The sequence below is a fragment of the Nanorana parkeri genome, unplaced genomic scaffold (genome assembly GCF_000935625.1).
Source record: "Nanorana parkeri isolate BGI_ZX_2015 unplaced genomic scaffold, ASM93562v1 scaffold2658, whole genome shotgun sequence".
Taxonomy (NCBI): domain Eukaryota; kingdom Metazoa; phylum Chordata; class Amphibia; order Anura; family Dicroglossidae; genus Nanorana; species Nanorana parkeri.
Window position 1 is genome coordinate 10,508 of NW_017308926.1, and position 26,037 is coordinate 36,544.

General features: G+C 40.6%; 1 protein-coding gene across 1 annotated transcript in view; it reads right to left on the reverse strand.

Moving 5' to 3' along the window:
* Nucleotides 1-359: 359 nt before the first annotated feature.
* The window catches only part of LOC108802097 (DNA primase large subunit-like), a gene marked incomplete at its 3' end in the record, with an annotated part of 66,384 nt that continues 40,706 nt past the window's right edge, over nt 360-26,037 (reverse strand). Inside the window, exons 7-9 of the mRNA XM_018573983.1 lie at nt 10,968-11,035; nt 2,061-2,133; nt 360-545 (exon numbers count right to left, since the gene is read on the reverse strand). Coding sequence (XP_018429485.1) covers nt 360-545; nt 2,061-2,133; nt 10,968-11,035 — 327 coding nt within the window. The remainder of the gene's footprint in view (nt 546-2,060; nt 2,134-10,967; nt 11,036-26,037) is intronic.

A 26,037-nucleotide genomic window follows, 5' to 3' on the forward strand; every position in this document is an offset into this window, starting at 1 on the left:
TTCGAATTTTGTTTTTTTAATATCCTGCCGGTTCCGGCCCACGGTGGCGCGTTTGCTCGCAAGGGACGGAACCCGGAAGACGGATGCCGGCATCGGCCGGAGAACACAGCGCGGCTTGAGGGACAAGGTTAAGTAAATGCTATGCGGCATTCCTGAGTGTAGCTCGGGGTTACCGCTTATGGTATGGAAAAGTAGCCCTGAGCTACACTCGGGAATACTGCCAGGGAGGTTAAGCTGATATAGCTACAGAAGTACATTGTCAAAGCCACAAAACTGATGACATAGGTAAACCCTCAACTTTTTAACCACTTCATTACCAGCATGTTAAACCCCCTTTATTACCAGTGCTGGGAAATTACCTTATCAGAGTCAACTTTTCCCTTTGTAAATTCCAGCTTCCAGAACTGGAGGGCCTGCTCCAGTGATAAGCCAATACCCTTGAGGAAAAGGCCATACTGCATGCGGCCACCGTGACGTAGATGATGGTGCTCTCTCAAAGACTTGTGAAGTTGACGCATGCAGAGAGGAAATGACTTTGTGGAGAGCTAAAATAAATAAATAAAATGGACAGATTATTAAAAAGATAACAAAAGAACATCTTTGACAGAGTCATCAGCGACCATCATCCTTCTGATAAGTGTAGTTGTCAAATTAAAATGAGGCATCATTGTCACAGTGTGTTATGCAGAGGTAGGATACATTCCACATTTTTAAGAAGAACTAGTGCAGTGGAATAGGTGGTGTTATGAATCTATCATGAAAATAGGGTGATTTGGCAAAACGTCTAACACACCTGTATAGTTCCTCTCTTTCTCAAATTCTCTTGTCCATATGGACCACACAACTGCAACAACGTCTCAGAATAAACCAAACTTGTAGCTGGCTTTAGTGAATGGCTGGACAAGTACAATTCAGATGTCATGCATGCATTTTTAAAGCAGCACGGTATTTGCACTGCTAACAAATACAGGAAAACTCAGTAAAGTAAGATGACAGATGTAATTTTCTAGCAACTGGCTACCCGACAGCAAAGCTTTGTTTCCTGTAATAGCTCTTTTCTACCTTTTATTCCTGCACCAGCAGAAAATTTACATGATATGCCATGGTATTTTATGAAGAAAGGTAATCTTCAAATCAAAGTATTTTTTGTTTTGTTTTGTTTACACAAGATGTACCATTATACAATTTTCAATGTTTCACGACACGTACCATGGATCTCTTTATTCCATGCTTCGTGAATAAAAACAACCAGTGACTTACTACATGAAACTTAGGGCTCCTTCACACCACAACACTGACACACAAAAAAAGTATGCGTGTTGTGGTGCATTTTTCCCCACGCTGAACTGCGTTTTTCAAAATTATTTTTTTCTGTACAGGCCACATCAACAACCAAAATACAAAAATCGATTTTTTGTATTTTCATATGCATGTAGCGTTGATATTGTTTTTGTGTGCATTGCACTGCATTAAAATGCAACATGCTTACATTTTTGCTGGTGAACGGGGCACGGCAGAAAGCAATTGTTTTCAGAGTGGCCTTGAGCTGATCAATGCAGTTTAATGCAACTGGTGTGAAAGAGCCTTTAAAATATACCTTATAATAGTCATACTGCAGGAGGCTGTCAGAGACTGGAGATATGTTACCCGAAAATGTCATTACAAACCATTTACAGACCCACACCTGTCATCCATGTAGCCACCTTAAAAAAACAATACAGCTATTCCTCACTTAACGACCTACTTATATATATATATATATATATATATATATATGTATATGTATATGTATATGAAAAAAAAATATATATATATATATATATATATATACACACACACACACACATATATATAGTAAGGGAATCAAACAATTCATGTTGGATATCCAAAAAACCAACAAACAAATCATGTAAAGACCAATATCAAACTGATATTTTTTTACCTAGGACAATAAAGCTTGTTTTGCATATTAAAATACAGGATAACATTACTGTGCACTTTAATGTACATCTGCTGAATATGTAAGAGGGTCCAGAAAATAAGTATGTAACTAAACTTACTGCATCAATTTGGTCAAGTGAAATTTTCCCAGTGTTTCTTTGTGAACTGAAATCTTGACCAATGTACGAATGGCTATCAAAAGAAAAAAAAACCATTTATAAAAACACTTGACTTTTAGCAGTTTGAGTGCAAGTTAGCACATACAAGGAACAAGGCTAACGTATAACTTTTTGAGTAAAAAAATCTTCCATCAGTTACATAAAATGAAATATTAGCGCACGTAAAATGAACCTTTCAGTAACTTTAGAAGTCCTTAGAAATAAATTCCTTATTTGTCACAATATACAGTACAAATATAAATTTTCAATAAAGCTCCAATTTAATTGACTGAAAAAAGCAGTCTTTGAGTTCTAGTCAAGTGACTTTGCCTAGTAAAAGAGGATGTGATCATTATGCTGCAGACAGGAAAAAGCATTTCCCCAGTTTTTTCTCCCTCAGTGATCAGACTGCAACACTAACTCTACAGTAGGGTACATCAGGGAGCTGATTTGTGAATACAACCAAGAATGGTGTAGGCACTAGGATACATATGATAATGTCATCCCTGAGCCAGCATCTTGGTGTAGATAGCAAATGCTGACCCAGTATGATACATAAAACAGAGACTGCTCCAACATTCTAGAAAGAAAACTGGATGATGGCAATGCCATTTGGAGTACTGTGATCTCTAACAGGTACTAAATGCCTTTAAGTACTACAACTACCTAATCATGCACTTTAAGTGGACCTTTACCCCCTTTCACTAAAGATCAACTAAGCGTTCAGCTCTACATGCTGATATGAAATCATCTTACATTCATTAAACATATTTTTATTTTCATTACAATTATTGTTTTTCCATTTCCTGGTACTCTTTGGCACAAATGATGTAATCGTGCCCAAGCATTGCATCCTGGGAAGGTTACATCAGCAGAGCATTGCTGGGAAATCTCATCTGTAATCTCATGAGATCTCAGGGAAAGGCATTGTCATCCCTTGAGATGATTGGGAATGGTCACATGTCCTAGTCACGTGTGCCAGAGTTCCAGGAAATAAGATCACATGATCAGTCCAAATGTTGCAATGAGAGAAAAGCTGTGGCAAAAAGCAGTCCTCCAACTGTATGAAACGAAAATTACATTTATGGGAGAGTTCTGTATACAGTATATAAAACAAGAAAAGAACACTATTCTCTTTTTCCAGTTCTAAAAAAGCTACAGTTTGAAATGGAAATCTTTTTTTTACAGTAAACCACCAACAAAAAAGGTATAATATGTGTGTGTGTGTGTGTGTGTTTGTGTGACACACACAGAGTATATTGGGATTTTAGCAGTCCAGCTTCTTTATAAAGCTGTCTATTCACACATATATTTATCCATGCTTAAAGCTCATCGATTTGTACGAGAAAGGATAGGATCGGCAACTTTCAGGATAAGGGTGTAGGTCGATATGCCAATACCTGATTTATGCCGTGTGGGCAGCCGAAAAGGTGCATTTAAAAAAAAAAAGTGTGCCTTTATTCTTATACACTGAATAAAATATTGAATCATACTTAATCTTTACCTGAATTTAAGAAAATAGCACAATACAACGTGCACTATATACAAAACCACATAAAAAAATACCTGAAGTTATAGGACAGCTAAAAGTCACAAACACAAATGCTGTATATACAAGACATTTTTTCCTGTAAAGATAGTTCCTGGCTCTACTGAATGTCCTAGGTGCTATGCTACAAAGACTTTAGCTTGAAGAATTCTACAAGTAGGGGATCCAAGTACTTTATTTTAATACATTGAGCACATTACTACCAGGGATGTGCTTGGGCTTGGCGCACACCGGGTTAACCCAAGCCTGCGCCAAACTGTCGGTGACACAGTCCAATCACCAGGGGCTGGGCATTACCTGTACCTTTGTTGTATGTGGCTGTGGGGTGAGGAATGCCCCAGCCGCAACTGATTGGGCTGGGAGGGGGGTGTCACTGACAGTGGTGCACGGTCTTGGGCAAACTCGGTTCACCCCAAGCCCATGCACATCACTAATTGCTACTGGGCCTAAATTGATTTGTTTCCAGTTTAGCTAGATTCCAGTAAAAGGTTTGCTGCGCAAGCTGTTGGCCCTATATAAATCCTGTATAATATTAAAAAGGTTAGGACAGGCTTAAACATAACACAGGGTAATGAAAGACATAAGTCGAAAGCATCGATTGGACACCTGTCTTTCAAAAATCTGAAAAGATTTACAAGTTGTGTGGTGCATCTTTGAATACTGTGTCTAAAAGTCTGCAAACAGCTGTGCTAGATGTATTTCAGAACTCATAGCAAGCACCCTCTGCTGCCTTAAAGTGATATTAAAGTAAAAGGATTTTAAGCTATTTCAAATCACTTACAATGAATGCGGCGTCTTAATGTTAAAAAAGTTTTAGCTTGCAGAATCAGCTGGTCCCCTGAGCACTGGTCCTGACTTGTTTTAGAGTGACTCCTTTCTCAAGCAGAGTGCTACGTAGTCACCCTTTTGTGTGTGCCAGTAAGCTGTGTGCGTCTCCACAAACACACAGACACAGCAAATCAAGATACTTCCCTCCCTCCTCCAAGCTAGTACATGAACAGTTGCTGGAGTCTGCTCTGCCTTTTGTGATCTTGTACTGGACAGGAAGTTCAGGGAAGTTGAGTTGAGAGACTTGGAAGCAGCTGTTCAGGAACATGATGATTTTAAGTATTTGGACAGTATTTCCAGAGCACTATGTGTTATCTAAGGAGGGAGAACAGCAGCATGCCTTAAGGCTCTGCTTTGTCTTAATGAAAATGTTGACTAAGCCAAAGAGGAATGTGTCAATTTCGGCTTGAGCTATTGGGGGCTGCAAACAGGATTTTTCAAAAGACTGTAAGCAAATAAATGAAAACGTGAGGAGTTAAAAAGCTCTAGGCATTGCAGCTGCCAGTACAAGCATGATGGCTTAGAACAGAAAGCCCTGTGGAAAAGTCTAATTGGAGACAGTTGGGTGTTCCCCATAAATGAGAATAGTCTGCACCTAGGCCGGTTCACTTCACAAACAGTGTGTTCCAAAGTGGCCAGGCTCTGGAACACACTATATAGCACTCCAGCCTGGCTCCCTGCATTCAGGGACGGGATGGGGCGTGGCGGTGCATTGAAGTCAATGGCACCGCAGCCACGCCCCCCACCTGCAGTGCGATATTTTTGCAGATCGCACTGGACCGGAACGCAGGCACTACTGTGCCACGCGTTCGGATGTGGGCGATCACACTGCTGGCGGGGATGTGGCTGCTGTGCCATTGACTTCAATGCACCGCCATGCTCCCTTCCAGCGCTGAACACAGGGAGCCGGCCGGAATGTGATACAATGCATTCCAGAGCCTGACCACTATGGAACGCCTTGTTTGTGGTGTGAACCGGCCCTCAGTCAGTACTCTTGGAATAGAAGTTACTACTAAGACAGTATATCTGCAGAACACAGGGAGTGTTCAGGCCTGTCTGGTCTAAACAGATAGGCACCCAAACAAGAATAAGGCAAGGGAGATATGGACTTATTCTGTGACTAAATAAGGCAGTGTAGAAAATCTTGTGTTGCTGATTAATCCCTTCGTGACAGGAGACGTACACTGTACGTCCCGGTACTTTGTGCCTATATGACTGGCCACGTACACTGTACGTGACAAGTTATATCAGGCTCTGTAATGCCGGTAACTGCTGATTCTCAGCGGTTACCAGTCATTAATAAATGCCTCAGTATTGAGGCATTCATTGATGAAATAGTTAAGCTTTTGTAAAAGCTTATTTCTTTAATTAATGAAAGAAAGAAATACCGGCCAAATACCGGAGCGCTATTTAGCGCTCCCGTACTTGCACGTAACATGCAAGTATGGGGAGCGCTAAATAGCGCTCCGGTATTTGACCGCTGAAAATAGCAGAGAGGCAGCAGAGTGACTCACCTCCCTGCTATTTGTTTTGACAGCTCCATAGACTAGCCCAATGTTTATGATGCTATGTGAAACATCTCAAGCAAAGAGATAAGACATACAATGTATCTCTTTGCTTGAAATGTATCATTTCTGATCGTCTAGGCACGATCAAAGAGCTTTAGCGAGATCTGAATCTGACATGCTGTCAGGATCAGTCTCTAAGGTTATTAGCTGTTCCTACGTTTGGAGCAGCCTAATAGCTAAAAAAAATTTAAAAAAGTTAATTTATCAAGCAGTCACAGTGACTGCTTGATATAAACTGACAAAAAAGTTTTTTTTTTTTACTTTTTTTTTTTACAAAGTATAAAAAAAATAAAGTGTAAAACAAAATTAGGAAAAAAAAATGGCAGTCTCCGGCCACCTAAATTAGGACCCGGAGACTGCCAGATGACCCCGCTCGGAGCGCCGCACACCGAGCAGCAGTGACGCGACGCTCGGCGAGGTAAGTAAGATGACGCGCTGGCGCTGACTCGAGTATAAGCCGAGGGGGGCACTTTTCACCCAAAAAAATGGGCTGAAAATCTCGGCTTATACTCGAGTATATACGGTACTTGATGATGAAAGCGTACAGCAGATAGAAAAGACACAAACCAAGGCAGCCCTGTAATTAATAGTTAAGAGGTTATTCTTCCTAAATGAAAGCCGTGTAGGCACCTTCATTTGATTAGGTTTTAGAGTTTACAATCTACTGGACAGCACAGCTCAGAGAGAAGGTAGAGGGAGCACAAGGATCCAATCAGGTGTGCTGCAGTGCAAGGAACATGCTCATAAGAGAAGAGAGTACAGTGACAAAAATATGAGTTCATGAGTAGGAAGGGGACCTATAAAAGAAAGCAAAACTGCAGAAACTATAAGTTCCCCTGCGCTGCTTAACAGTTTTGTGTAAATATCAGGTATTTAAAGGCATAAAATATAAACCCTTTAGCATGTTACATGGCCCCCCACATTTCACATCTGTATATTTATCCGCTTGCCAGAAGTTCAGCTTTAAAATAAGAATCATTTTCTTTCTTCCCAAAATATAATGCAGCAAACAACTATAGATATGGGGAATTGTGGGAATGGACATTGCTGGCTTGGTTTTGGGGGTGTCTATGCTACCTACCGAGTCACTGATTGGGAACAGGCTGCCAATGGAAACAAAAACTGCCCTGCATTCTTGTTGCAGGTTAGTGACCCAATAGTTAGAGAACTATGAGTTGAGTGATTTTCACTCAACCTCATAATCTGAGCCGACCTGTGACAATGAAACAGTCCCAGGTCGGCTCAGTAGATCGGGAAGTGAGCGAATACATACCGTTGCTCGCTCACTTCTCGATCTATCCCTGCAGAGCCGTGACTGTCACTCACCGCTCCCTGCAGGGATTCCCCCCTCTCCTGTCCGATCCTCCAGCGCTGACTGGCGGAACGGACGGGGGCGGGTACAGCTAGCTCTGCCTTTAGATAGGCAGAGCCAGCTGTCACTTACGCAGCTGGGTGGATCCAGACAGAATTGTCCGGATCCGTTCCGGCTGCGGCGTCTCAGTATACCGCGAGCTGTAGCTCACGGTATACTGAGCTTAGAGTGACGGGAGGACGCTAGTTTGTGTTCTCGAGTGGCCCTTAGGAGAACTATGGGGAAAAGCCCTGACAAGGTTAAAGCCATCACCTTTAAAACAAATCAGCTATGGCAGCTCCCTCATCTCTGCCCTAACAGGTTCATTTTAAAGGCACATCTTATTTTAGATTGTAAGCCCTCACGGACAGGGCCCTCCTTACCATCTTGTCTTGGATTGTATTGTGATCGTAATGTCTTCCCTAAATTGTAAAGCGCTGCACAAACTGTTGGCGCTATATAAATCCTGTATAATAATAATTTTGGCGGCACAAATGGGAATTGTGTATTTCTGGTCTTCCCTGTTATACACCAAATATAACAGATCACTACGTCACAAATATTTCTAAAATATACATTCAAACTTTATTTTATGTAAAAATATAAAAACACAAAAAAACAAGGTATTCAATATAGATCTAATTAAGTTAAGCCAGTATTTAAAAAAAAAAACAAGCAGCCAAGAGTGTCAAATTAATCACTCCATGCTGTGCTAACATTTTCCCACAGCTAATCTTGACAAACTCTAACCAGACAAGTCAGATAAAAAACAAGCAGATAAATGATTGAAAATGTGTCTCATTAAATTACTTGCACGCGTACAGATTTAAAGAAACAACGCTTTGTCTATGGGTATAGCTAATGGCACCAAATATCACGTCCAGTGATGGCTATTGAAATGTAAACAATCTAACCATCTCTGCCATGTTCTTTCCCCAACAATTATATACACACTGTTGTATTTTCAAGTGTTTTTGTTTTTTGCTGCTACCTGCATTACTAGGCTCATCGCTTCAGTAAAGTAAACCTGATCTGTCCAAACACATTTCTAGTGTAATCACAATCCTGAAGTGCAAGGCACCTTATTACTACCTGTGTTAGGGGCCGCTCACACTACAATACTGGGTGTCACAACACACCTTTTTTTTCATGTGACGTGTTGAGTTAGGCAGCCCATTGAAAAAAGGAATGGGCTGTAACCCACCTTAGTGCACAGAAAAAAATGCTGGCAGTATTATTTTGCAGTGCACTGCAGCGCATGTTGTGTTTTTCAGAAAAAGTGTGCTGTGGATGCCATTTAAAATTTAAGGACCGGTTCACACATAGGAGTTTTTGAGCAGCTAAAAAGGGCCCATTCATAGCACGTCTAGGTAATCTCCAGACCTGACCAGATTGTTTCCGGACCCAAAATGCATCCTAATGTATCCCTAAGCTATTTCCTACTACTGCTTGTCCTATTTTGTCTGGTCTGGAATGCACTGGAACGCATAAAAACGCATTGAAACCGCATACAAACGTACTGGAATGCACAAGACCATTTTAAGCACACAAAACAATTTCCAAAACGCGGCAAAAAGGCAATGCACTGTGTTCCAGATCTGGTCCAGAAAATGGTGTGAACCTGCCCTTAAATGCCCAACACAAGATACCCCATGATTTTCAATGGCCCAATGGCAGAAAAACGCCAAACACCTGAGAAGGTACATGAGCTTCTTTGGACAGTTACAAGTGCTTTTTTGCCCCATAGACTTTAATGGAAATGCCCAAAAATGCGTGGCAGAAGCATGTTGCACATTTTCGTGAGCGTTTTTTGCGCATTTAAACCCGCATTCTTCCATTGCCCTCAATGTTTAATAAGCTGCCAGTCAAAACGCACATCTTCATGTACGCGCATTAAAATGTGCACAACGAGCAAGTAACCGCATGCTGCTCCTGCGCGTACAAACTCTCAAAAACGGTGCCGCCTAGGTGTGAACCCGGCCTAAGGCATTGCAGCACACCAACACGTAAGGTGCGTTACCGCAACACATACTGTATGTGTGAACAGGCGCTTAAAGTTCAAATTGATCCAATAGTCTCTTGGATCCCAGGCTAAGGAAGTACACGTGGATTTGACTTCAGCCCAAAACAAAGCCCCACCACCACCTGGTGCTATGTTCCAATCCATTAAACAGAGAAATTGTAAGACAACAGGTTTTGCCCTGTGTGGCTGTAATAGGAGATGTACTCAGATCAGCACTCTAATGGAACTAGCTGAACTCAAAAGGTTAAAGCCGGTGGACTCAAAAATTTCTTCAACCTAAAAACATTGTATTCAATATCAAAGTAGACCTTTGCTTCAAATCTATAGACTACCTAACAGAGGTTCATTAGCACAGTTTAATGTGAGAAAGAAAATAAGTTACAAATGTGCCTTTAGAATTCCTGATTAGAAACAGCAGAGCACTTCTGTATATGTGACAGAGCCTTGGAAATCTCTGTACTTCTAGCCTTAAGGTGCCCATACACCTGCCGATTATCGTACGATAATCGTGGGAAATCCCACGATTGTAGATAATCAGCAGGTATATGGAAGGAGGGTGACCTTTTCTACTGTACGGTCGCACGTCTTTTGTCTCCCGAGCAGGCTTGAAAACCCGTCAAGAATCGTACGATTGTCGGCGGGTTAGTGGTGTTCCCGGGAGACAAATGCAGCAAGCGCACACTGCCCGTGCGGCATTGGAGTCATTGGAACCCCTCCCCTCGTGACGGGCTTGTGATGATCGCCAGTACGATCTGCCTGTCCAAGATGGGAAGATCGTACAAGCTTTTAATTACTTTACAACCATCGCAAGACGAAAGTGGATTACATTAAAACAATAGGAACGGGAAGAACGGTTACACAGAGACAATGTGCAATGGATGAAAAAGTGGACCTGAGCAAAATGCAGCTGCAGAATGCTTACTGTGCTATTTCATTCACAAAGAACTTGTCTCACAATGTTTGGAAGGTAAGGTTGCTTGCCTGAGTCTAGGTTAAAGCAAATCTGCCACAACTGAGGCAAGATCACAGCATTGTTGACATAACTGACATAACAACTTAAAGGTCACTTAATCCATGCTTCTGCAGTAGGTTGGCAGGAACTCTGCCTAGAGAAAGGGATCCTGTGAGGTCAGCTTGTGATGGCTGTTTTATGTGAATAGAGGACAAGGTGTGCTGATGAAGATCCTTCATTTCCTATGATTATATGATGGCGCCAATAATAATTGACTACAGCACCCTGCATGAACTGCGGGCAAGCCTGCAGGGTCTGTGACGGATATAATACATCTTTTCTATGAATTGATAAGGTTCACATGGAACGCACTGAAGTAATTTACTAAAGAACATCGGTCAAAGCTAGAAAAAGGAGAAGAGAAAACATTTCCAAAAAGCAACCCACATAACTGTACAGTTTACATGACCATCCTACTGGGTGCAAAGAGACGAAGAAAGGAGAGAAGCGCAGCATACTTCCAGTACCACCAGAACCTCAAGGACACTCATCCAGCACAAAGGACAAACATTACACACAACAGGATGCAGAACATACCTGAGGTGACTAAGTAAAGGCTGCAGTCTTTCATCCGATTGTACCACTGGAAGTGAGCGAGCTGACAACTGAAAGAAAAAGACCACCATGAACCACGACTTCAAAATATGTTCATCTGAAAAGCAATAATAATGTAGGAAATGCATCTTAACCAGGAAGCCATAAAATGATATGCTAATTTGTCTACACCTATGCGAAAGAGTACTATATTATATTAAACAAACTATTTGAAGCAGAACTCCAGGCTAAATGGTTCTTAACCCTTGCAGTGGGGCTACCCCTGCACTGCAAGGATTAAGCAATCATTTTTGTCTAGGTGTTCAAATAACAAAGATCTGATCCTCGGAGACGGCTTGCTCTTAAGGTGGCCATACACTTTACAAGTAATAAAAAAAAACGTACGTTCTGCCCATCTTGGACAGGCAGATCGTACTTGAGGGGCGGGCTTCCAATGACTGCAAACGGGCAGTGTGCGCACACCGGCCTGGTCGGCAGTTGTCGAACAAGCAGGCTACTAACTCGCAGAGAATCGTACGATTCCCGGCGGGTTTTCCAGCCTGCTTGTTCGACGGAAGACGTGCGACCGTACAGTAGAAACGGTTGCACGCCTTCCATACAGTTTTCAATTATCGTACGATCGCAGGATTTCCCGCGATTCTCGTGCGATAATCGTACAGTGCATGGGCACCTTTAGGCCGGTCTCTGGAACCTCTCTCTCCCTCCGCTACAGCAGTTCAAGGATCCTTGAATCATCCCATTCTTCACAGGGACAGGAGGACGCAGAGGGACATATCATCGCTGCAGTGAAGGAGAGGACAGGCCTTCAGGGAACTATGTAGCTGCCAGCCGGCTCCCCATTCCGTTCTTTTTTTTTAGCACCTAGACACAAACAAGCACTTAATCCTTGCAGTAAGGGGGTAGCCCCATTGCAAAGGGTCAAGTCAAATTCTGCCCAGAGTTATCCTTTAAATCTCAACTCCTTGCAAACAGATTTGTAATTCTGAGCTACAGCTGATATGAGGGGAGATTCAGGTATGGCATTGACTGGTTCCTGTATTCTTGATTTTAGTCATCACTGTAATAAAGGGTCGGACCATCCAAAACAGATATTTCAGTTTCTGACAAAGGATGACAGTTTATCTCTCTGGGGGACTCTATTTGTTAAATTGCTGTGCTGGAGTTCCAACACCTGCACGTCTACTGTGGCCATGATGTGGGATCCCACTGTCCCTACTGGATTTTGTATGGTCTATTGCTACCTAGGAACTATAAACACACAGGTGTGCAAGAAGACCCAAAACTCACATGTGAACAGGAACGGAGTTTGGAATCATCCCTGGTGTTATAAATAAGAGAAACCAGAAGCCAAGTGCCGACACACCTCACCAGTCTCTACCTTTAACCCAAATACTACCATTGTATTGATTGACCATTAAAATGGTTTTTGACCCTTTACAGTAAAGCAACTTGCTTCTATAGATATGGTATTTGGCAACCATATCTACTCTTATGATATGAAAACAACAACAATGATAAAAATAATAATTATAATAATAAAAAAAAAAAAAACAGCACATGCCTACCAACTGGTTGATTGAAACTGAAAAGCAATACATATCCACCATCATTCCTGCCTGTCTATCAGTATATTTAAGCAGACCTTGCATAGCAATGATACCCTAAAACGTAATAAATTGCCCATTGAGCTTTACACAAAATGATAAAAAGTGCAAATAACAATAAAGCACAGATGAAGAGTCTGCTCTCCCTACTCCATGTTTACTTCAAGTCTTCAATGTGAATGTGGATGACAAAAGGCAGCCACAAATTGCTGATCATATCAGCAGCCTCTCTACTTTCCAGCCAGGAGCTACATCTTGATACCCAACTGTCTGATGTCTCACAAAATTTCAACAGCAGTGAAAGCAACATGAAATAAGGAAGTAAACTCTGCTTTCTGGATAATGAAATGTTAGCTACAGGATAAACACTACATACAGGAAAAACAAATATGTGGGCAAAACAGCTGCACAAGCAAATGTGGACATAACACAAAAACTGGAGCAGACACAATCTGGAGCAATTGCTCATAGTACCCAAATCATCTTCTCTCTTCAGTTTGTTCAGTTAAAGGGTTATGAAACCCTCTGGTGTTTTTGCATATATCTACTGCTAGCAATAAGTAGATATATGCGAACACAAAAACCTTTTAAAAGAGGTTAAAACTTAACTGCGTCTTCGACGCGCGCTCCGGTCCGAACAACTGCAGAGTCTCGGGTGGCAGCAAAGGATCTTGGGGCGGGCGCATGGGCATTTCAGATCTTCAACCAGGGGGAAAAGAAGACACACAAGGTAAGTCTATGGAGCAGCGTTCACCCGCACAGACTCCGTGGCACAGGAAGTGCCAGCTAGCACAGAGGAGTCAGTGCTGGATCGGAGAACCGCACTAGTGCTGGAGGGACAGATGAAAAGGACAGTAAAGAAGAAGATGATCGAATCAAGAGGCATCATTTAAGGTAAGTCCTTACAGCAGGATTGGGAAGGGGCAAAAAAAAGTTTGACTTTCATGACTGACACTTTCTTTGAAAATGAAAGATAGAAACTGCTTGGTTGCCATGCACAACTGCTCCAGATTTTGTCTTCTCCAGTTTTGATTTTTCCCTTTAGTGCACAATAGTTCTACTACACCCAAACAGCAGAAACTGCCTAGACTTAAGTCAATTTGCTGTACAGATACACATGTAAATATACCACACAAGAACACAGTAATCACCTGGATAATAACTGGTACAGGAAAAAAGATGTAAACATGATAACAAGATGCTGACAAGAGAAATATTAGTATTTGTCTACACATGTATAACAAGTCCACATTTACTATACCAAACGAGTATTCTCCTGCGCACCAGGCATGATTACAAGGGGAAAGTCAAATTCATTAGAACTTTTCATGGTTGAGAGGCAGCCCAGATGATTTACGGAAAAACACTTTCCGAAATACCATGTACTGTCAAGGAAAATTAATTTTACTTATTAAGACTGCTATAAAGGAACCCATTTTGTCAAGTATCATTAGATTCACTACCCTTAACATATTTAGAACGATAAGTAAAAGTATAAACCCTTTATGCACAGATATTAACTAGTGAAGCCATGTTCATGGCATCCTTCTGACCAGAAATGTTACTAGGACAGAAATTCAGGTGACACCGGCAATAAAGACCTCATAGAGGTTCTCATCGTTCCCCACTATATACAAAGCTTAAGGAAGAAAGAAAAAAAACATCAGTTTATAAACTTGCTAACATACTCAAAAATGTTTAAAGTAAACTTTACCAAAAACCATTTCCCTTCAATGTATTTTGCACGGATAGCTGCCATTTCATTAAGCCTATCCTGACATGAACGCTTAACCTAAAACTCTGCAAATGTATTTTGTCATCTTTTCCAAGAAATCAATGAAGTAACATGTCAGGCACTTTGCACTGTTATTGTGCATATACCTCACCTTCTCATCTCAGAGGAACTTCGACTTTCCAAGTGCGAATGATTGAATGCTAAAGGCAGTGTCCTTGACAATCCAACACTATAGGATTTATCTATCTTGGTAAAATGTGTGCAGGTTCTGCAAGAAGTGATGCTACTCTGACAGTTAAGAAAAAAAAAAAGAAAGACATTCAAAGCTATCTTGATTTAGTTTCCACAAAGAAGCATGCCGATCCAGCAATAATGTAGCAATAAATGTACTTACCGCTTACAATGATAAAGGGGGTGGGGCAGCTTTATGTGAAGGTTTAACTTCAGCTACCTTTGGTGGCAGTCATTGTAATGTTATTATGATTATTAAAAAAACACAAGACATGAAATGAGCTCTTTGTTATGAAATTATATGTAAAAAAAAAAAGAAGTTTTAATCTCAGCACTCCGGCATCAACCAAATCTTCTAAACCAGACACTTCGGGAGAGGTTGCGGTCCACAAGGCTATTGGGAAAGATCCTTATAGAATATGCAAAACAGAAAAAGACAGCACCTTCTCCTCGCGCATTATCATTTATTAAAATACCAAAGTACACAGAACTGCTCACATGTAGAATGTGAAAAGCAAGCAGTATATGTACATAACAACCAGGAACAGGGCTGCACAGCTAATTCGTTTCAGTGAAATTACCTCCATCATCTTTTTCTTCAAGTGTCAAAACTGTCAAACAAAAAAAAAAGAGAGGAACTTAAAGCACACTTGAAATTCCTTCCAATAGGTTGAGAGCGAGTTAAAAGTCCCACCCTTGAGCTACAATGTTTTGACCACATAGAGGTGATAAGTAGAACTGTTCTATTGTTCTGCAGAAATTTCCAGTCATAAGGCTATATAAGCCTAAAGGAGAACTGCAGTACTATATTTAGTATAATGCCAATAAAGAAGGAAACACTTTATAATATAGGAGAAAATAAAATAAAGAACAAAGACAGTATTGTTTACCTTATTAGTCAGGTTTTATGGTTTATTATCTGGAACATGAAAGAAAGAACCTGACTTGTAACTATGGGTACCAACTTTGTTTACCTTTTTTTTTTCTCCAGTTTTAATAAACAAGCCCCAGTGGACACGACTGCGAAAAAGGATGTGCTATGCCAATTGTGTAGTTAACACACACAATTGTATTTAGCGTACTAATTATTTGGTATTTCACAAGTCCATATTTTACTCTCTCTACATACAAATGCAGACAAAGCTATCCAGCAAAAGGGGCAGTGAAACCTTAAGGGCTCATTCACTCCAGATGCAAAGAGCTACACTGCCCGGCCAAAATAAAGAAAGGGACCGACTGGATTTTGGGCAGTGTTATGATCTATCGTTGCTTCAGTTGGTCAGGTCTAGGTTCAGCAACATTATGTCCCAAACAATTAGGTCAGCTGCCTTTGTGAATACACTGAATGACCAGGTTTTTCCACCAGTGGATTTTTTATTCCCAGATGGCACATTAGGCATATTCCAAGATGACAATGCCAGGATTCATTGGGCTAAAATTTTGAAAGAGTGGTTCAGGGATCATGAGACATCATTTTCAAACATGGATTGGTCACCACAGTGTCCAGACCTTAACCCCATTGAGAATCTTTGGGATGTGCAGGAGAAGACTATACGCAGTGGTCAGACTCTCCCATCATCACTACAAAATCTTTATGAAAAATTCAAGTAACTATGGACGGAAATACATTTTGTGACATCGCATAAGCTAATTGAAATGATGCCATGGCAAATGTGTGCCATTATCAAAGCTATTAAAGGTGGTCCAGGTGTGACTTTGTTTTTGGCCAGACAGTGTATATTGAGCATTAATCAATGCAGGCTCAACAAAAGGGCACATACAGTAGTACTATGTGTCCCCAGTTATTTACAAACACTGGAGTGATCAGCTGATCGCTCCAGTGTTTGTCCTGCACAAAGGATTGGTACATATCACTGATATGTACCAATCCTCTGCCGCTCGGCCACGCACACAGGGGGGGCTCAGCTTCTCCCATGGATCCCCCTGCTCTCCCCGGCAGTGGCAGCAGGGGATCCGATGAGAAGTGACAGAACACTTCAGCTGCGGGGGTTTTGGAGCCGCTGTCACAGAATGAAGACCGGGCAGTGAGGGGGGAGAGAGGCGCCGACTGTCAGATCCAGGCCGAGCGTCTCTCTCCTCACCGCTCGGCATTAGTTCAGTGACAGCGGCTACGCCCTCCGCCGCGGGCTGCAGCGGTTCCTTCACTTCTTCTCGGATCCCTGCTGCATACAGATGGGGAGAGCAGTGGCGATCCAGAGAAGCCCCGCCGGCAGGAGGAGAGGACATCGTGATCTACCGGTGATCGCTATGTGATCGACTGGTAGATCGCAATTGACCTTGTGGGCACCCCTGCCTTACAGGATGTCTCCAACCTACAAGCACTGTATGATTGGGCATCTATTTGGCAAATTAGTTTCAATGCTGATAAATGTAAAGTTATGCACTTGGGGACAAAAAACATGCATGTGTCATACACTCTAGGGGGAGTAAGTTTGGGGGAGTCAATGATGGTTACTGGTAGATAACAGGCTCAATAATAGCATGCAATGTCGAACTGCAGTTTCTAAAGCAAGCAAAATACTTTCTTGTATTAAGAGGGGTATAGACACCAGAGATAGAGACATAATCCTGCCCCTGTACAAAGCATTAGTAAGACTTCATCTGGAATATGCAGTTATGTTTTGGGCACCAGTTCACAAAAAGGATGTTGTGGAACTGGAGAAAGTGCAGCGAAGGGCGACTAAACGCATAAGAGGCATGGAGGAGCTCAGCTATGAGGAAAGATTAACTGACTTGAATTTGTTCTGTCTGGAGGAGAGGTGATTAAGGGGGGACATGATCACTATGTATAAATACATGAATCGTATAGTGAGCTTGGTGCCAAATTATTAACTTTAAGGCCACTGCAAAGGACAAGGGGGGACTCTTTGTGTCTGGAGTAAAAGAGGTTTAAGCGGCAAGGATTCTTAGTTCAGCTCAGTTAGAGCTGTGAAAATGTGGAATAGACTCCCCCAGGAGCTAGTTCTAGCTAGCTCAGTTAACTGTTTAAAAAAATATTTGGATGTATTCCTAAATGCACAGAATATTACTGGATATTGAGTTATTATAGATATAGTAAGCGCCAGTGATTGTTGATCCAGGAAATATATGATTGCCTTATGGGATCAGGAAGAAATTTTTTCCCCTGTTGGAGCAAATTGAACCATGCTTTATAGACAGGGGGGTTTGATTGCCTTCCTCTGGATGAAAACTTGAAACAAAAAATCAAAAAGGGCGCAACGCTAGGTGGGCTAACTGACCGGGTCGGGAGACCCAGGGAAAATGACAGGAGAATAGTGTAACAATGGGTGCACTGGGCGAAAAACCGGAGGATAGCTGAGGAAAAGGATAGCTGAGGAAAAGGAAGTGCTTATTCCTTTTCCTCAGCTATCCTCCGGTTTTTCGCCCAGTGCACCCATTGTTACACTATTCTCCTGTCATCTTCCCTGGGTCTCCCGACCCGGTCAGTTAGCCCACCTAGCGTTGCGCCCTTTTTGATTTTTTGTTTCAAGTTTTCCGATACACAGGCACTCCTCCTGGGTTTTAGGGCTGCACACGATCTAGGGTCATACATTGTTCACCCCCTTATTATCAGTACAAGAGCGCTGTTTGTACGTTTTGTGTGTTTTTTCCTCTGGATGAACAGTGGGTAACTGTGGGCATAGCGTTATGCTTAAGGTTTTTCTTCTTCTCTTATCTCTATAGGTTGAACTCGATGGACTTGTGTCTTTTTTCAACCTGACTATGTAACTATGAACCCTGTTCACATCATATGTGTCAGTGTGCATTAAGTTAAATTGCAGCATGTGTCCTTTCAGTTATTCAAACATTCATTTGAATGGCACCCCAATGCAAAGTGATGATGAACGTGTATTGCAGCACAGTGGAAAGCAATTTACTAACATGCTTTGCGATGCACCGCAAAAAACAAAACAGTGCATGCACAATTCTTTGGCAGCGCACTGCAACCCTTTTGGAGGTGCATTGGAATGGCGTACAGAATACCACTGCATTGCACTAAATGCATGTTGCGATATTGAAAAGAAGCCCTTAAAAAAAAGCAACAACATCGTCACACCCATCACCTAACTTAGATATGCGCCTGTCTAATGAAAAACTGTCATATACAGTATATTTGTGCAAAAGACATCTTTTATTCATGCAGCCACAAACAACCATTATATCAAATAGTGTACAAGTTTACATAACACGGAATTCAATGCAACTTGAAGAGGACCTTTACCCATATCTTTGAAAAGACAAAGACACATTTAGAAATGTTTAGTAATGACAATCTACAAACAGACACATACTTTGCATACTTTATTTTCCTCCCCATTCTTCTCACAGTGGGCAATTTTTCCTAAGGGCTGATTACTATATCTCCTTACTTCCAGGAAAACTGGGACAAGTGACCGTGCATATCATCACAGGGGAGGAAAATGCCTCTCTGAGATCTCGTGAGATTACAGATGAGATTTCCCAGCAATGTTCTGCTGATGTATCTTTCCCAGAAACCAACACTTGGGCACATGCTGCATCACTACTGCCCAACAGGACCAGGAAGTGGAAAAAACAGTAATTGTAAGTAGAATAAAAATATGTTTGTTTAATTAATGATTGTAAGATTTCATATCAGCGTCCAGAGCTGCATGCTGGTGTGATTTTTCTAGGGTCAATTCTGCCGCAGCGACTGCAGCAACAGAGGACTGAAAGAGCTACTTTACAGCTTGTAAAAATATGAAACTATTTAAGTGTCCATAACCTGGTCACAGGTTCCTTTTGATAGAATACATGTTATTTGGTCAACAAAAAACACTTCACAATGGTGACAGTGCAAATAAGTTCCACAAGTAAATCACAGAAACACTACGAGTACGCATTGCACCTAATTCCAAAATGAGGAAAGAAAGCCACATTTCAATTAATATTCAGTGAATCATATCCCGATATATAATTTATTTCAACAACTCGCATGATAAAGTGTGCGGGAAATCAGGGGTATGCTAATTGAATTTCTGCTGCAATAAAATTGCCAGCTTTTGGACTTCTTCTAATCAAGTTCAACCAAATGTATAATAGTCAGAGGACAAAGTTGTGTTAATCATGTTTTATATTACCCTGCCAAAGTTATTACCTTGCTAACCTTGTGTATGCATGTTATTATAAAAATCATCCATCTATGTTACAATGAATTACTTTGGTTTAACACTGAGGAGATAATACCTGAAATGAATTTCAAGTGACAGGGCTCTCATTAATCATGTTTCCAGACACCAACATCTGAAAGCAAAGGCTGCAGAATGCTGTCTGTCAATGTGACTTCTTCAGAGACTTTGCAATAGGTTTCCACCTTTAATTCACACATCTCGCTTAAAAGATTCATTTCATCTATGCATACTGAGCTATTATCGCTACATTAAACTGCTCAGTGTCCAGCACTTTCCATGCTTTGTTGTGAACATCAATCACAGGACTTGTTCACTTCAAGCTGTTCTGATATGAGAGAGCCATACCTATCACATCCATGAAAAAGGAGAATGGCTTTGAATGTTTTAGATCTAACACACTATGATTTATTCATGGCATCGCAGCGTTGAATGCTTAGCTGGGCATTCATGGTTAAATAAGCTCAAGAGGATTAATGTTGTCCATACATGGGCAGATGTTACGTTGATAATGACACAAGATCCAACAGCTACACACTTTATATAATACTGCCAAGCATCAAGCTGTGATTTCTCCTTATAACCTTTCCATTATTTGATTATCTGCTCCAATCTTCTCCAAATTGTGCAGATAAAATGCATAATGTACGTATACATTAAACTGGTTTAGAATAAGCTATTTTTATTAGAAGTGTTGCAATAAATGGAGAGTGCATGAGTTAACAAACCAGTACGGTTAAGCAACGTGCATCTATAGCAGCTGTCAAGACACCTCTGAGTGGTGAAAATATTCTGTCATGCAAAAAAGCCAATCAAAATATTGGAGACAAGTGAAAATCTACAGCAGAAACTCAGGGATGATCCAGAGTAGTAGTAGTTCAAACGTTTTTTGACATGCACCACTAGCAGTATGGCCAAAAAGCATGAAGAAAAAAGGTAAAAGATATGGCTTTGATTCTTTATTGTTCATGAATACACAATGGCACCATTGCATGGTGCTTTCAACGTTGCGCATTAATGCACTACAAAATGGTAACAGTGATGAGGCTGCTGGCAAAACACAACTCTCAATTGCCGACCAGTAGTTGGACAGTCACCACTTGACAAAGCAGTTTGCCTAAATACTTCTGTGCCATAGAAATGAAAAAAGTAACCCTGTAACGTTAAAGCCCAATTGCAGCTTAGGCAAAATAATTTTTTTGTAAATGCAAAAATTGATCCCCCTGGCAGCTGCAATATTCCTCTCCGGCACTGCCCACCTCAGACTTACCCAATCAGAGATCCAGCACTGATATTTGTTCCAAGATCAATCCACTGCCTGTAAGCATCCACTGCCTGTTCCAAGATCAATCCACTGCCATGAATGCAGCCGAGAACATTGTGTTGTCATTGCATGGTGCTGCTCTCTACAGCAGTCAAAATGAAATAGAGGAGGAAGAAGAGAGTGAAGAGGTGTCAGCTCACTGGGCCTGCTCAGAGACACCTAGAAAAAGAGTATTTTTTTTTTAAATTTAAAGTGTGTGTGTGTGTGCGTGTGGGGGGGCTGTTAATGGATGGGGAGGAGTGGACATATTGGGGGGGGTCCAAGCCTGGGGTTGGGCTTTAAGCAACTGACAAACTGACTACACCCTTTTATTTGAGGCACTTTGTAGTTGACCAAGAGAGAAAAACCAGACAAATCTGCAATCATTCTTTGTTGGATGCACTTAATACCATTTTCTTTAAGAAGTTAAATAAGGAATAAATGCCTTATTTACTCTGAGCGACTAGTTTTAAAAAATCTATATATAATGCAAATAATTAAGCATTGACATTCAAGTAACTAAACAGTAACAACTCATTATTTTTACAAACCTGGTGGCCAAAAGAACTTTAGATGGCATGCTAAGGGAGCAGATATAATTGTATGGTATCTTTACAGACAAGGTGACAGCCCTTTATCATAAAAGGAAATAAAGGACATCCGTAGTTGTGAAAAAAGCCACAGCGCCAACCTTTTTACATTTTAAATTTAAATGACAGATTGTGGGTGTTCAGTGAATTCAACGTGACACATCCCAAACAGCTGTCACTGCAGTGGTGTGACATGAATAAAAACAAAACCATTAGAAAGAAAGAGCATTGTATCTTCTTACCAACATATCAACACCTCACTCTTATCTTCTTTTATTACAAGGTCAATGGCATACCATTAACTACCACCTTTGAATTTCATTAACACCATACCAAGGCCAAAATACTTGCCTTTTATTTTCTTTTCAATTGTTTAGGCCTGTTAACTTTGTCTCATACATACTGGCTACCACTTAGACTTGTAGGTGATAACTCATAAAAATAAAAACCATTTCACACATGCAAACATGGTAAATATTCCAGTTACACACACACACACACGTGTAAAAAAATGAACACATGCAGGTAAGAAAAAAAAAAGAATATTAAAAAGTAGGCAAACCCAGTAGACTAAAGGACATGAAATACAGCAGGGGTGCCCACAAGGTCGATCGCGATCTACCAGTCGATCGCGTAGCGATCACTGGTAGATCGCACTGTCCTCTCCTCCCGCCGCTTCTCTGGATCCCCGCTGCTCTCCCCAGCGGGGATCCGAGAAGAAGAGTTGCAGACACAAGTTAGGAAACTATGAAACAGACAAATTAAATCTACTGACAACACATACCTACAAAAGGAATACTTTAGTCACGCACGTGTATATATGTTACTACAGTACCTAGGTGCGAATTCCAGAATGTAAAAACACAAATAGGTGGCTTGCCCTCATCAATTAAGTTTATTTTTCTTAAAATACTGAATTAAAAAGAACATTTACAACTTAGAAAGACAACTGTGCTGGTCTAAACTCAGTAGAACTACACTGGATGGCCATATGATCCCCGCTTACGGTAATCTCTGGAAATACTGGCATCAGCCGGTGGTGTGTGTGTGAAACTAAACTAGATATATACACACACACACACAAACACAAGTCATAAGGGCGCTTTGTTTCTATTTGTGTTTACATGTGATATAGTGATAGACATATCACATATAAAAACGTCTTGTATGTAAGCAGCCTGTGAAGCCTCACCTGTGGATTGATAGTACTAGAAGCACTATTTTTACCCATCAGAAATCAATTACCATTCACTCCTTCCAACTCCATAAATGTCCAGACATATTTAGGGGAACTTATCAAAACTGGAGCAGCTGTGCATGGCAACCAATCAGCTTCTCTTTTTTATTTTCAAATCTCAACTGAACAAACTGAAGAGAGAAGCTAATTGGTTGTCATGCACATCTGCTCCAGTTTTTGTCTGCTCCAATTATGATAAATCCCCCCCACTGTATGTTTGAGACTTTATCAAAACCCCAAAAATATGGTTCAAGATTGTGCCTTCTACAACATCACCTTATAACACTGGGGGAAACCATCAACTTTTAGTTACCAAGTTGTATTGTCATCTTCTCCCTTTTTATTTTCTGCTTTAGGGATGGCTGACACTACAAGGCACATCACAGGTCAGATGTAGTCCAAGCTTGCTCCCATGAAAGATGCAATTCTCGCCTTTAGTTTACTAGTTTGTATTGAGATTGTAGTCAATCACAGGAGCGAGCTTTGAGTGGTGTCTACTTTACAACAAACACAGGGACGATGGGGAAGAAAAGAAGCCATCCTCCAGAAGGAAGGACAGTGTCAGCACCAAGTCAGAGATGATTTGAGGATCTACAGCTGAGTGATAAACAAACAAGCTACATTTTCATCAATAGTTAAAAGGTAGCTGAATGCATTTTTAAGATTTAACTGCTGAGTTTAGTGTCATTTTAAAAATAGTGGGACAAAATTTTGCAAGTTCTTTTTTTTTTTGAGTCTTTAAAATGACCTATATGTCAAACCTCAAAGACACTGTACAATCATATTGCATTAAATATATAAATTAGTTTCAATTCACTTTTCCGGCAAAAATAGAGCATACAGGATAATTTTCCCCAATTTACTGCAATGCTCTTTTTTGTGGAAATGGCTTATATTAAATATTTTTTCTCGTGTCCATGCATATTGCCTGCACTGGAAAATGCAGCAAAAACATCATGTGAGAGCAGGCCCTAAATCTCAAACACAATGCCGAAGTCTTCAAACGAGAGACTTGGCAACATATAATCCATATGTAATCCTGTGAATTTTCAGCTAGCACAATTTATTCCATAAAGAACAAAACAGCAAAATAAAAAAACAAACAAATAAGCAGTGCTCTTCCAAGTAGCTAATCAAATATTTGTTTTCACCTTCTAGCAAGTGCTCATGTATCATATTAGTGATGCTCCTACGATGAGCTGAATTAAGCACTTAGCCCCAAGCCAAAGAGGTATCACCGATGCTAATATAGCTAAATAAAGTAGCTATTTGTTATGCTTTATTTAGATCACTACATATCTTTGGGCAGATTAGATAGCAGAACATGTAAATCACTTAAGCTTTCTCCGCAGTCATAATCCACAAAGTCCCCTCTCTAAAATTAGAATCTGAGCAGGTGATGCATTTTTCTTTGTAGTGACTGAATATATTTTGCTCTATAAAAGTAGAACTGTCAAAGAACTGAATTTACAAGTACAAAAAAAAAAAGCGATTTCACTTTTCAGCTGTCTCCTAGCAACAAGCAATCTGCTGATGTTTTCTCAGCACTGGTGGGTAATGTGGATGAAATCTGTTGTGTTTAAGTGCAGCCAAGTGTCAAGAGGAGTGGATCCGTACTGTAAAAAATGTGCAGTATCCAGACAAACAAAAATATATATGCCAAATGTTACTATTACGCCATAACACAAATTGGAAATTAGGAAGAGCGCATTTCCCAAATTGATCAAATTATTTTTCAAAACTCAAAAATATTTCATAACCCAACAAAAAGCAAATACACAAAATAAACATTAGCTAGCTTGAAAATAATGAAACCGAAGTACAGTGTGGCAGGTTCCATTTTATCTTCATAAACATAAATGGCTTTAATCAACTAGGCAAATGCCAGGAGCAGAAAACATAATAAATGCAGTGATCTAAAGCAACCAATCAAATTTTACTTTTAGCAAGCTTAGTACATAGAAAAGGGATAGTGTTTAATGGATGTTATGAGTTACTGTAATGTGCTTTGACTTATTAAAACACTTGTACTGAAAGTATATTTCTACTTTTGCAGTAAAATTTGACACACCCCCTCTATATGTTTGTTATGCATTTTTATTCACACAGCATACCGAAAAATAAGCTGGTTTAGCTGCTCCTTTGGAGCAGGATTATATATACAGGCAGCTTCTAGTGGTTACAGTTGATGGCAGTGAGCCGATAAGGGAATGGACTGAGGGACAGTTTCCTTTTAAAAGTGCCTTAAAAGGTAATTCCACTTTATAAACAAATGAAAAAAAGCTTTAAAAAAAATGAATTTAGTATATATATATATAATTGTTGCACAAGCCAATTTGGAATGTAATACTATTAAAATTAATATTCCCATTAAAACTGTAGCTGCTGTAAAGTTCTAAACTGGTCAAAAACATTCAATGAAATATTGCAACCTGGAGGCGTTCCGTTCACAATTGGCATACAGGACACCCACAAGAATGTCACATCCTGCTTCTGTGATTGATTTTTCCCACAAATTAGTGTGAGCTGAGTGGGCTCCGAGGTGATTGTACAGACTTTCCAGTGGGTGTGCAGATTCTATGGTGGGTTGTGTGGCTGGTGCTGTAAATTTTACAGCTGTATAAATTAGTAGCGTTTAGGGCACAGCTGTAAAATGCTACACTATTTTTAGTCAATAAACAAGATTGACTTGGCATTGCATTGGAGTGCGAGGGACTTTCTGTTTGGACTTGTGTTTTGCGGAGGCATCTGCTGTCACTGCCGCACCCGTCTGTTTTACCTGGGCTTTCATCCGGTCAGGAATGCGATGGGATACAGGTTTTTTTAAATTTCTGGTGCTGTATACAGGCACAGTGATTCACAGGAAGGCTGCAGGGACACTGATTGGAACCTATTTACAGCGCCGGCTTTTGGTTTAAAAATTTAAACCCGCCGGTGTCCGCGCTTAGTATCAGGGCATTTTTCGTGAACGAGTACCCATGAAAATGCCCAATATCAGCACAAATACCGGTTTCATTGCATCCCTAGTAAACATTAGATATTTTTAAGGAATGGCTGTAATCAGCATCTTTTACGATGCTGATCACAGCTATTTATAAATTAGTAGAGTTTAGGGCACCCTTCTGCTATAGGTTCATGGTCACTGCAGAGACAATGAGCTTAAAGCAGAAGGGAATGTAGTGGC